The sequence below is a fragment of the Ranitomeya imitator genome, chromosome 6 (genome assembly GCF_032444005.1).
Source record: "Ranitomeya imitator isolate aRanImi1 chromosome 6, aRanImi1.pri, whole genome shotgun sequence".
NCBI lineage: Eukaryota > Metazoa > Chordata > Amphibia > Anura > Dendrobatidae > Ranitomeya > Ranitomeya imitator.
Genome location: NC_091287.1, coordinates 122,194,365 through 122,206,661, shown reverse-complemented (window position 1 = coordinate 122,206,661; position 12,297 = coordinate 122,194,365). Strand labels below are relative to the sequence as shown.

At 46.1% G+C, this 12,297-nt stretch overlaps 1 protein-coding gene across 3 annotated transcripts in view; it reads right to left on the bottom strand.

Moving 5' to 3' along the window:
- Window positions 1-12,063, bottom strand: part of ANO10 (anoctamin 10) — a 358,375-nt gene extending 346,312 nt beyond the window's left edge. For all 3 annotated transcript variants that reach the window (XM_069730040.1, XM_069730039.1, XM_069730041.1), the window contains exons 1-2: window positions 11,954-12,063; window positions 7,371-7,525 (exon numbers count right to left, since the gene is read on the bottom strand). In XM_069730040.1, coding sequence (XP_069586141.1) covers window positions 7,371-7,512 — 142 coding nt within the window. In that variant the 5' untranslated portion in view covers window positions 7,513-7,525; window positions 11,954-12,063. The remainder of the gene's footprint in view (window positions 1-7,370; window positions 7,526-11,953) is intronic.
- Between the last annotated feature and the right edge of the window lie 234 nt (window positions 12,064-12,297).

Genomic DNA, 12,297 nt, shown 5'->3' with positions numbered 1-12,297 from the left:
GGAGAGGGAGAGGGAGAGGGAGAGGGAGAGGAGAGGGAGAGGGAGAGGGAGAGGGAGAGGGAGAGGAGAGGGAGAGGGAGAGGGAGAGGGAGAGGGAGAGGGAGAGGGAGAGGGAGAGGAGAGGGAGAGGGAGAGAGAGAGAGAGAGAGAAAAAAAAAAAAAGAGAAATAAAACCAACCAGCACTCCCAATGTGAACACATTCAAGCTGTATCATATAGATATAAAGAAACACAGCAGCACATGTATATGAATCTAGGCCATGTGAAAACACAGACAAATATTCGATATGAATCATACTACTCAAAAATATTTTTTCATAAAAAATTTTTCAAAAAATTTTTTTCATAAAACTTACAGTTATAGATAAAATGAAGATTCTTAGCGCATAAATTGGCCAATTCATGTGTGCCCATCAACCACGGCAAGGTGATCTCCCTCTGATGGGTCCTAACTCTACTGTACATGCCACTCTTGGGCCACCAGCCTACAACTTAGGACAAACATGTCACTCTGGGCTAAACCTACAATTTATGGGCAAGTAGAGATGATTACCCGCCACCTGCAAGGTCAATGGGAGGAGTGCAAGATCAGTCTGGATGCAGCCACATCCATACACTAAACAAAGAGAAAAAAAACCAACCAGCACTCCCAATGTGAACACATGCAAGCTGCAAGCTGTATCATATAGATATAAAGAAACACAGCAGCACATGTATATGAATCTAGGCCATGTGAAAACACAGACAAATATTCGATATGAATCATACTACTCAAAAATATTTTTTCATAAAAATGGGTCCTAACTCTACTGTACATGCCACTCTTGGGCTGCATCCAGACTGATCTTGCACTCCTCCCATTGATTGGTACCGTCACATTAAGTGACGCTGCAGCGATCTAGACAACGATGCCGATCGCTGTAGCGTCGCTGTTTGATCGCTGGAGAGCTGTCACACAGACAGCTCTCCAGCGACCAATGATCCCGAAGTCCCCGGGTAACCAGGGGTAAACATCGGGTTACTAAGCGCAGGGCCGCGCTTAGTAACCTGATGTTTACCCTGGTTACCATTATAAAAGTAAAAAAAAAAAAAAACACTACATACTACATTCCTGTCGCGTCCCCCAGCCTCAGCTTCCCTGCTCTGTGTAAGCGTTTGCCGGAAAGCAGAGCGGTGACGTCACCGCTGTGCTTTGCTTTAACGGCCGGCCGACGCTGACACTGGGGGACGCAGGGAAGCTGACGCTGAGGAACGTGACAGGAATGTAAGTATGTAGTGTTTTTTTTTTACTTTTACATTGGTAACCAGGGGTAAACATCGGGTTACTAAGCGCGGCCCTGCGCTTAGTAACCCGATGTTTACCCTGGTTACCAGTGAAGACATCGCTGAATCGGCATCACACACGCCGATTCAGCGATGTCTGCGGGAGATCCAGCGACGAAATAAAGTCCTGAACTTTCCCCAGCGACCAACGATCTCCCAGCAGGGGCCTGATCGGTGGTCGCTGTCACACATAACGATTTCGTTAACAATATCGTTGCTTACGTCACAAAAAGCAACGATATCGTTAATGATATCGTTATGTGTGACGGTACCTTTACTGATGCTCCAGCTCTCTCTGCCCAGGAAGTTGATAACGCTCTAGTTGAGTGGGCTGTTAATCCTATAAGGGAACTAATGCCCTGCGACTGATAAGCTAGGGAGATCACTGAAGTAATCCACCTTGCGATGGTGGACTTGGAGGCTTTTTCCCCTTTATTTTTCCCCCCAAACAGGACAAATAAACTCTGATCCTGCCTCCACCTGCGTGTGGCTTCAATGTAGTGAATGACCACTTGTCTAACATCTAAGTTATGTAGAGCCCGTCCTTTTTCGTTCAAGGGGTCTTCGCAGAATGAAGGAAGCACAATCTCTTGATTTAAATTCTGACTGGATGCAACTTTTGGAAGGAAGGAGGGGTCTAACATGATTATCCGGCCATCCCAAATTCGGAGGTATGGGTCTCGAATGGACAAGGCCTGAATTTCCCTTATCTGTTTTGCGGTGGTGTTAGCCACTAAGAATGCCACCTTCATGGTTAGATGCGAGATGGATATCTGACCCCCAGAAATGACAGGGTCTGAGCATAGGAAATGAAAAACTAAATTTAAGTCCCAAGGGGGAACTGAACACCTGATCGTGGGGCGCAGATGCTGAATTGCCCTGACGAATCTTATTACCCATGGATGAGAAGCCAGGGAATAGTCGAGGAAGGTACTTAAGGCTGAGATCTGGACTTTTAGGGTACTGGGTCTAAGCCCCTTATTAAAGCCTGCCTGCAGAAAATCTAAGACCTTTGGGATATCTGGCTTTCATCCGGAAAGGTCAGACCTGCCACCCTCCAGACAAAACCTCTTCCAGATTTTAAAGTAGAAACTGGTTTTCGGCTGGATTGGATTGTGGATATGACCTGGTCAGATAATCCCCGAGCCCTCAGGATGTCCCGCTCATGATCCAAACTGACAGATGAAGCCTCCCTGGATTCTGATGGAAGACTGGACCTTGGTGGATAAGATCTTCCCTTTGTGGCAGCAGCATCGGGTGTTCTTCTGCCATAATCCACAGAAGTGGAAACCAACTCCTTCTTGGTCAATAGGGCACAATCAGAATTACTCTCGCTCGATTTTCCTGTATCTTCCTAAGGAAGGCTGGATTGAGAGCTATCAGTGGAAAAGCATAAGAGAGGGATCTTCCCCAATTCTGACTCAGCGCTTCTACACCCTCTGGTTTGTCTGACGGGTTCAGAGAGAAAAACCTGTCCGCCTTCGCATTCTTTCTGGTCGCGAACAGATCTATCTGCGGCCTGCCCCAGCGATGGCACAGACCCTGGAACACCTCCTTGTTTAGCTCCCATTCCGTTGGCAAGATCTTTCTTCTGCTCAGGTAGTCTGTGATGACATTCTGAGATCCCTCTAGATGGATGGCTGTTATAGATAAGACAGTTCTTTCCACCCAGGAAAAAATATCTTTCCTGATAGTTCCTGGAGTCTTTGAAGGCTGGTACCTCCCTGATGGTGCAAGAAGGATACCGTCGTCATATTGTCCGTCAGGATTTTGATCTGTCGGCCCCTCAGCTGGGCCTGACTTTATCTTAGAGCTTCACCTATGGCGTAAGGTTCCCTGTAATTGGAGGAGCTGGATTGTATGTCTACTGACCACTCTCATTGGAGAATTCTTCCCTCCAGGTGCGCCCCCCCCCATCCCCACTTGCTGGCATCTGTGGCGATTGTGACACATGGATAAGTTATCCAAGGAACACCCTCTTTTAGGTTCCTTAACTGAAACCACCATAGTAGGGACTTCTTGCCTGATGGGGATAAGAATATTTTCTTGTCGAGGGAGGATTGGCGACGATCCCAGACAGCCATGACCTCCCTCTGTAAAACTTTTGAATGAAACGGAGCCCAGCGAACGCAGGGGATATAGGCAGTCATGAGGCCCAAAACTCGCATCACGGTCCTGATAGAGATACGACCTTTCATAAGCTCCTTTATTCTGCTCCGCAGGGTCCTTTGCTTCTCCAGGGGCAAAAAGGAAGTTCTGCGACTAGAATCCAGCAGGACTCCCCCAAGAAAAACTTTCTTTCTTGCTGGAGTTAGGTCTGATTTGTTTCTGTTTATGATCCAGCCGAGGGATTCCATAACCACTATGGATTTTCCTCTTTGTTGTTGGAGTTCTTCCGCCGAATTCACCACTAGGAGGAAGTCGTCCAGGTATGGTATGATGATTATTTCCCTGGTTCCTGTACGCTGTTTCCTAGAGATGCCCGGCCTACGAAAGGGCTGCTCCCTTATACTTTTGTCTTCCGGGAACCTCTTCTTTTTGTCAGACCCCTTTTCTAGAATATCATCTAGTGCAGGGCTGAATACTCTTAACCCTGAAAAGGGAAGGGAGCAGAGCTTGTTTTTGAAGCACCATCCCTGGACCAGGTTTTCAACCAGATAGTCCTGAGAGGCGCGTTGGAAAGCGGGCTATTTCTGGCTGAGAATCTTACTGATTCAGCAGATGCATCGGCTAAAAAAGCTGTAGGCGACTTCATGAGAGGAATGGAAGCTAAGATATCTTCCCTTGGGGGTCTTGTTAGACAAGTGCTACTCCAGTTGCCCCATCCATAAAAACATAGATCTAGCAACTGAGGTCGTGGCTATATTTGTCTTGATTAAGGCCTCTGATGACTCCCAGGCTCGTCTTAGCAGATTATCTGCCTTCCTATCCGTAGAGTCTTTTAAACTAGAAGAATCCTCAAAGGGAATGGAAGTCTTTCTGGCCACCTTAGCCACTGGGACATCAATCTTGGGCACCTATTCCCAGATCTTAATGTCCTCTGGATCAAACGACAGCAGCTTCTTAAAGTCGCAGGACATCAGAAGGCGCTTCTCAGCCTCTTCCCACTCTTCCAAGACCATAGCTCGCGTGTGATCATTCACTGGGAACACCCGTTGCTTTAGTGCCCTAAGGGCTCCAAACATTAAGTCCTGGCTAGACTGTGGAGCCTCCTCGACCTGCATTGTCTCCCTTACTTCTCGGACTAGGTCATCTGTATCTTCCGACAGGAACAAGCATCTTCCACCTCGCTCCTGTTCCTCTGAAATTATTGCAGTAGGGCCAGAACTATAGGACTGTGGGCCGGACAGGGTGGACATGGAAGACTGGACTTCTTCCTGGATCATAGACCTCATTTCTGATAGAAGGGATGGCTGTTCCTCCCTCAAGATCTTGGACATACATGTGTCACAAAGAGTCTTGCTACATATATCAGGTAGCTTTGAATGGCATACAGGGCATCTCTAAGACTTTGCTGAAGCCTTTCATGGTCGCTTGGGCATGGGTAGGGGAGTCACAGGGGGTCCCTTTTCCTGCATAATGCAAGAGAGGGAACAGTCAGGGCCCTGGTCCGGGTCAGCAGGTTGCGCACTGCGCACTTACCTCGTCCTGCTCAGTCTTGCCTGGCTCCTCCATGATCCGCTTCTGCCGCTGGTGCCCTGAACGATGCGAGAACCAGGGAGAGCACTGCTTCCTGTCTCTGCGTTCCTTCCTGAAATGCACGCCGGCCTCTTACCTCCGGCGCTCTGACATCACCGGAAGTGCATCGGTATTCCCCCTGACTTCCAGTTCCTGCATTGTATACCGGCCGGCGTCGGAGCCGAGAGTGTCCACTGAGGGAGGAAGCAGCTCTACCCAGGGGCATCATCCGCACCCTAGTCTCTGCAGCTGAGGGACCCCCACCCAGTAGGGTTTCAGCCCAGGGCTTCTTAACAGGGGAAAAGTTTGGACCAGCCGCCTGATCCCCCGGGGCCCCATCCGGTGCAATTTCTCCTGAGTACACCAACACCCCATATGTGGTCAAACATGGTTTAAAGCTCAGAAGGGAAGGAGTGCCATATTATAGTGCACATTTTACTGTTATGGTTTGCGGGTGCAATGACCCACTGGGTTGCAGTGATCATACTGACACCACAGGTGAGTAACAGAATTGTATACCATTGTGCAGTGAAGAAACCAGAAAAATGTTGCTTTAGCCCAAGATTTTACTTTTTCACAAGGAATAATGAGTAAACGTGGCACCAAAATGTGTCCCACAATATCTGCTGAATGTAGCATTACCCCAAATGTTGCTGTACAGTACTGCTTAGCCATATGGAGAGACCTGGGGGGGATGAAGCACTATTTGCCTCCTGGATCCCAGATTTTCTAGAATAGTTTGCAGACTCCATATACAGAGCCCCTAAGTACTAGAAGAGCACAATCCCCCCTCAAGTGACACCATTTTGGAAAAGATACCCCTTTGGGAATTTATCTACAGGTATAGTGATGATTTTGACTCCATGAGTGTTTTCCAGAAACAAGAAGCAGTGGATGTTACTGGTCACTACAAAGGCAGTTTTTAATTTACTCAGTAAGTTCTAGGGACCAGTACGTTATACCCAGCTCATGCTTCTGAAGACACGCACCCCCCACACGCAGACACGCAGACCGTATGTTAGGCAGGGTCTCATCACTACAGAATTGCCAAACATGTGAACGCTAAATGTGGTTTAGGCATGGGAGCGGAGAATTCGCTGGATTTCTTTTTGGCGGGTGAGGAGCCATTTCTCTTTTACGGAGCCTTTGTACTACCAACGTAAAGTATCAGCCCCCTATATTTCCACTGACAGATGACGGACCTGAATAGGGACTTGCTATTTTTGTGGACTGAGTTGAAGCTTTTATTGGGAACATTTTACATAACATTTGGAATCACAGTTAACCGGCGCTCTGCGCTGATCATTTTAGGGGTTTCCATCTAAATCTGAGTGACGTGAATCAGATGAACCCCCCCTTCCCCCACGAGAGAGGCACTCACTATACATCGGCAGCAGAGTTACTCTGGACTCCGTCTGGCCTCTGTTCCGCAGTGTCCTTCTTTTCAGAAGTTCCCAAAACTGTGGCCGACGGCACTTTTATGCAATCCTAAAAGGACGGACACCGTCGGATCACAGGTCACAGGCTTTTTTTTTGTGGGACGAGTTTTTATTCGTACCGTTTTCAGTCACGTAATGTATTTTGATTGCTTTCTATTTTGATTTTTGGGAGGTAGAAAGAAAACCAGCAATTCAAGAATTGTTTTTTGGGGGTTGTTTTTATGTTGTTCTGTGTGTGGTAAAATTGACTGCTGATTCTGCAGTCAGCGACCTGACTAGCTTCAGTGTCCATGTGCTCCATTCCATACCGGAATTTACAGCATATGTTATTGTAGTCTATGTAATGTTTTTTACACGTGAATACAAATATTTCACTTACGTGGCAGGCAGTGACTATAACAAAACATAAGGAATTCGCTTGTCGGTTTTGATGTCATTTTTAATGCCTGGGATAGAAAAAAATACATGGTAGCTGAACGGAGTGCCAAATTCATTAACAGCCCTTGTTTTACAGTACCAGCATAATCAAATAGATTTTTACTGTGGTCTTTTTTTCTGCTTGTATTTTGAGCCCTGTTGCATTTTTGCCAAAAAATCAGCATCTCAATTTTCTCACGGTTTTTCATCCATTCCAATGAATGGGTTAAAAACGCAAGGAAAACGGGATAAAAATGCACATATTGTAAGCAGTATTATTGTTGCCACAAGTCTAATTTTTGATGAAGGGAAAAAAAGGCTGCAAAGAAGCATAACATGGGCATATCCTAACAGTTCATCATGGTTTGGGAACTACGACTCTAATTTTGACTCCTTTGTAATCCCCGCATTTGTAGAGCCTTGTTGCGTAAGACGGCATTATACAAAAACAGCAGCATGCACATTTCTCATTCCAAGATAAATAAGAGAACACCAATAGAAGTAAGGATTTACCGCCATCTTTCTTTTTATCCATTATTTTCTTCGCAAGCCATTTTTTGGTTTCCTCTTGTACATCCTTAGCAAGTTCTATTACCACCAGCGGCTTGAATTCTGGCTCCAGATGATAATTCTCAGTTACCAAGCTTCTCTTCATGTTGACATGAGGTCTGCACATTAATACAAAACGTATGGAGTCAAGTAGAGAATAGACATAAAATGGAGGAAAAACTACAGTAATGGAAAGGAGGTGGAGCGGTATTCAGAAGTCTTTGACAAATCTAAGATTGCAGAAAATTGTAACTAGGTTAATCTATGAATTTGCAGTAATAATTGTCTGTCATAGGCTGCATTAATATGTTTTAGTCATTTTATTAGTTTTGTAAAATATTCATAATGCAAAAACTAATAGATGGAGAAGGCCGTCCATGTAGGAAAACAAAGAAACATATGTAATATACAAGGAGTGTCTGTAGGGGCTACAGGTATAGTCAGGGGTGTGGAGGCGGTAAGCCAAACCTGACTCCAACTCCGATTCCTCAATTTCCCTGACTCCACAGCACTGCCTCATTACGGAGCTTGTACATAAAGTGCAGCACAGATTCATATCCACAGTACTGCCTCACTACAGAGCATGTACATAAAGTGAAGCACAGATTTATCGCCATAGCACTGCCTCACTACGAAGCATGTACATAAAGGGCAGCACAGATTCATCTCAACTAAAAGCAGAGTGTCACGAGTGTTGTTGTATGTCTCGTGACTAGGGACTCCTTCCTTGTCCATAATGCTGGGGCGCCCTAGCTCACCCTGCTCCCCGGACTACTTGTGATGGTGAAGAAGCCGGGGCCACATACCTTGCCTTAGCTCCTGAATCTGCCCTCAGCCTATACCCTTCTCCCACCTAGAGAAGAGGGGAGTAGTAGTGTACAGTAATACACCAACCAGACTAACAAGGTATTACGAACAGTGATAAAGGAAAATACCAATCATAGAAATACACACACATAAACAATAGAGGAATGCATAGGGGAGTGTAGGATGGGGTTAACCCAAAGTAGGAGAAGAAAGGACATTATCACATAATCAAAACCTAGCAACAGTCACAGATTAATCCACCAAACACCTTCTCCAATAACAATCACCAACAACCTCCAGCCATGCAGCATAAGCCAGCTCTGACAATGCGTGCTAGCCAGGGCCCAGATTATATAGGAGATGGGAGTGGCTACCAGTGCACAGCTGAGAACCTATAATCTCCAGGAGCTTTCAACTGAGCAGATTAACCTCTGCACTGCTAAAAGAAATTTACACTGTTTAATATGAAGTGCTTCTAATCAGTGCAGGAGTAGGAGAAATCAGACGCTGCGGTCTTCTGGATCTTCTCTGTTGCGGTAAACCCGTGACACCGAGATCCTTAGATCAGGAACAGAATAGACATTCATAGGACATTTCATAACTTTCCCAAATTGTTATGAAAACATTTACAGCACATTCTGCATTGTACTACTGTACCCAATTCATTATATATTTTAGGAGTCGGCGTCTGTCCATTTTATACCAACTCTAACTCTACCAAAATGGACACCGACTTCAGGACTCCGACTCTAGCCATGGGCATAGTATCACAAAGGTTTGTGGGCATTTATAAAACTGTGTAGTTCTGACTGTAATAATGGGCATATAACACTGTGCACTCCTAAATGTATGTATTTATCAGTCACTGCTTGCTTAAAAATACCAATGGGCTATCATTAGGGAACAGTCAGACGGCCGTATAGATTGGACCGAGACTGGAAAGCAAAGATCGGATTGGCTGCGGCTCTCTGAGCGCGACAGCTGCATAGAAACATATGAAGCGGTCACGCTCGGGTCAGGAGAGCCGCGACCAGTCCATGCACTGCGTTCTGATCTCGGTCCGCTCTACACGGCCGTCTGACTGCACTCTGTGTACATCTGATGGCTACCAGAGTTGATCCCAGCAGATCGGTGTGGGTGGATAGATCAATATAAATTAAACAGGTTTATTTGCAGTCTGTTATTATGGAAACATTTAGGAGCTATAAACACAAATGATGACCTTTTTTAAAGACTCATTTCATTTTAGATAAGGCTACTTTCACACTAGCGTTAACTGCAATCCGTCACAATGCGTCGTTTTGCAGAAAAAACGCATCCTGCAAAAGTGCTTGCAGGATGCGTTTTTTCCCCATAGACTTGTATTGACGACCCATTGCGACGGATTGGCACACGTCGCATCCGTCGTGCGACCGATGCGTCGTGCTTTGGCGGACCGTAGGGAGCAAAAAACGCTACATGTAACGTTTTTTGCTGCCGACGGGCCGCTTTTTCCGACCGCGCATGCGTGGCCGGAACTCCGCCCCCACCTCCCCGCACCTCACAATGGGGCAGCGGATGCGCCGGAGAAATGCATCCGCTGCCTCCGTTGTGCAATGCGTTAAACGCTAGCGTCGGAATCTCTGCCCGACGCATTGCGACGGGGAGATTCCGACGCTAGTGTGAAAGTAGCCTAAATGGTGATCGTAATGTCACATTGCAACATCACATCTAATTACTATGGTCATGTTGCAACATGACAATGTGACCGCAACATGACAATGTGACCACAACATGACAATCTTAAAAAAAAAAAAAATTTGTGGATTTTTGTTCTCAACAGCACACGTCTAAAAATAGATGCATAACCGGAAGAGCCAGATGAATTCGGCATTTATTTTTGGGGGTGGCTGCTCAACTTGTATTAGACTTAGGCACCTAAATTATGGTGGGGTCCAAACCTTAATCGACCCATCGCCAAGTAAGGCTATAGAGGAACAGATTCATGATTGCACTTGTGTCTATTTTTTGTCTTTTTTCCTGTTCTAGGTTTAATTCCCACAATGAGTTTTTGATGCTGTGCAAAAATCGCAGCTTCTCACAGTTCCAACAAAATGGATGGAATTTATAGAAACGCCCTAAAAAAAATCATGTAATCCGCACATGACTGTACTAATAGACCAAATAATAGTCAAAGCCAAATACCAGGAAGCATTAAAAACAAAGCAGCTTCATTTAAAACATGAGATATAAGTAATCCAATTTGCCTAATAGATGATAAAATCTGAAAAATCAAAAACTCACCGAATACTCATTGTGGGAACGTGGGTTAAGGCTATTTTTTTGTATTTTTGAAGAATTGGCAGATTTTATCTAGGAAGGGGTGTGTCCAATCACAGTCTACAAATTCATAATTTTTGCAAAAAAAAATGGGGTAGATTACAACAGAATGGTACTCCAGCCCCCGACATTTCTTCTGGTGGCGCAAGGCAACTGTAGGATGCACCAAATTCATTAAGAGGAGCACATCTCTTAATTAAAGAGAATCTGTCACCAAATTTTTGCTACCTCATCTGAGAGCTACATAATGTAGAAGGAAAGACCCGGATTCTAATGATATGTCACTTAGTTTACTGGGTGCAGCAGTAGTGATATAATCAGTGTTTATATGTAGCAGTGCTCAGAAAGCTTCCCCCACCACAGCTTTCTATCAGAGGAGGAAACGTGATTGGACAACTGTTCATGTGAGCACCAGTCCTGGCAGTGATAATGTCATGGTTATAAAACCTCCATTGTAAGTAAACAACAGCACACAGCCCAATAAATGAAATCGGTGTTTCAGCTACTATCTCCTGCTGTCTTCAAATTACATAGCAAAAGCCGGCTGACAGATCCCCTTTCATCTGGTGCATCTGACTTCAGTGCACTGTTCATCAAGCGATGTATAGAAAATGCCTGAGGAGTTGGGGCCTGAATGTGTCTGCAAAAAAACAAAACAGAGACATGTCCAATTGTAAATTGAGTCAGGGATCAGACTTGCCCATTCTGATATTTGGGTCCATGTAAAACATGAACCGTACACATCCAAGTGCTGTCCATTTTTTCCTGTTTGACGGATGGGAAAAGCTCAGATTTTGTTTATTTTTCAAGAAAAATAGATGAAAAACTGATGGTAAAAATGGACACGTGGAGCAAAAGCAGAAGAAAAATCAGTCAGTTCTCTTGTCTGAAAAAAAAAAGTCTGAATAAGGTCTTAAGACATTTTCTGGTGGAGAGGGAGAATCCTGCAGAGAAGCTCTCTTATAAGGGCGCTCTCTTATAAGGGCGCTCTGTCGGGGCGACGTACCTCTGACAATGAGCAGCGGCTGCCGAGCGGAGCCCTGGCGCCCCATCTGTGACGGGCTACATACGGCTGATAATCCAGCGCCACAATTTGTGACATCCCCATGTATTCTCTGGTTTTTACATGGGACTGCAGGTAACCGTCCCGCTGCCCTGTGTGCTGCCCCTCCAGGGTGTAATGCCTGGCACGTCAGGGCTATAGTTACTTGTGACACTCAGGCCAGCACCCCATGCACATTACCGCAGAGAAGCTCCAGCAGGACTTGTCCGTCAGCCACAGCCAGGGTCAGGACACTGTCCGGGCACTGGAGCTCTCATTGGTGTTGCTATGTGCGTGCCCATCACCAGGTGGGACCCTGCCCCAGAGAAATCAGTGCAGAGAGGCTGCGCCATTCCCACCCCAGCTGTGCCCGACTTACTTCCCCTTCTCCAAGCGGCAAGCAGCACTTCTCAGCCACACAGCAGGAGCGCAGCCCAGACAGGAGGAGCGGACGGGCTCTCAGCTGTCACAGGCTGGTGGTCACAAGAGGCAGAACAGTCACCTGGTCTTAGAGCACATTGGTGAGGGCAAAGAAGAAAACCGTGTCGGCCATGTTTCCGGAGACCAACATTCATTGTGCACTATGTGAGAAGCGGCGCTGAAGGCTGCAGGGATGGGTGACATCTCACAAAGCAAGGTTCACCCTCTGTCGTGCACAAGCGCTACTCGTCTGTGCTGTGATTGGCTGGTTTCTGGGTTGTGGACGCAGCCGTAGTGACGTCA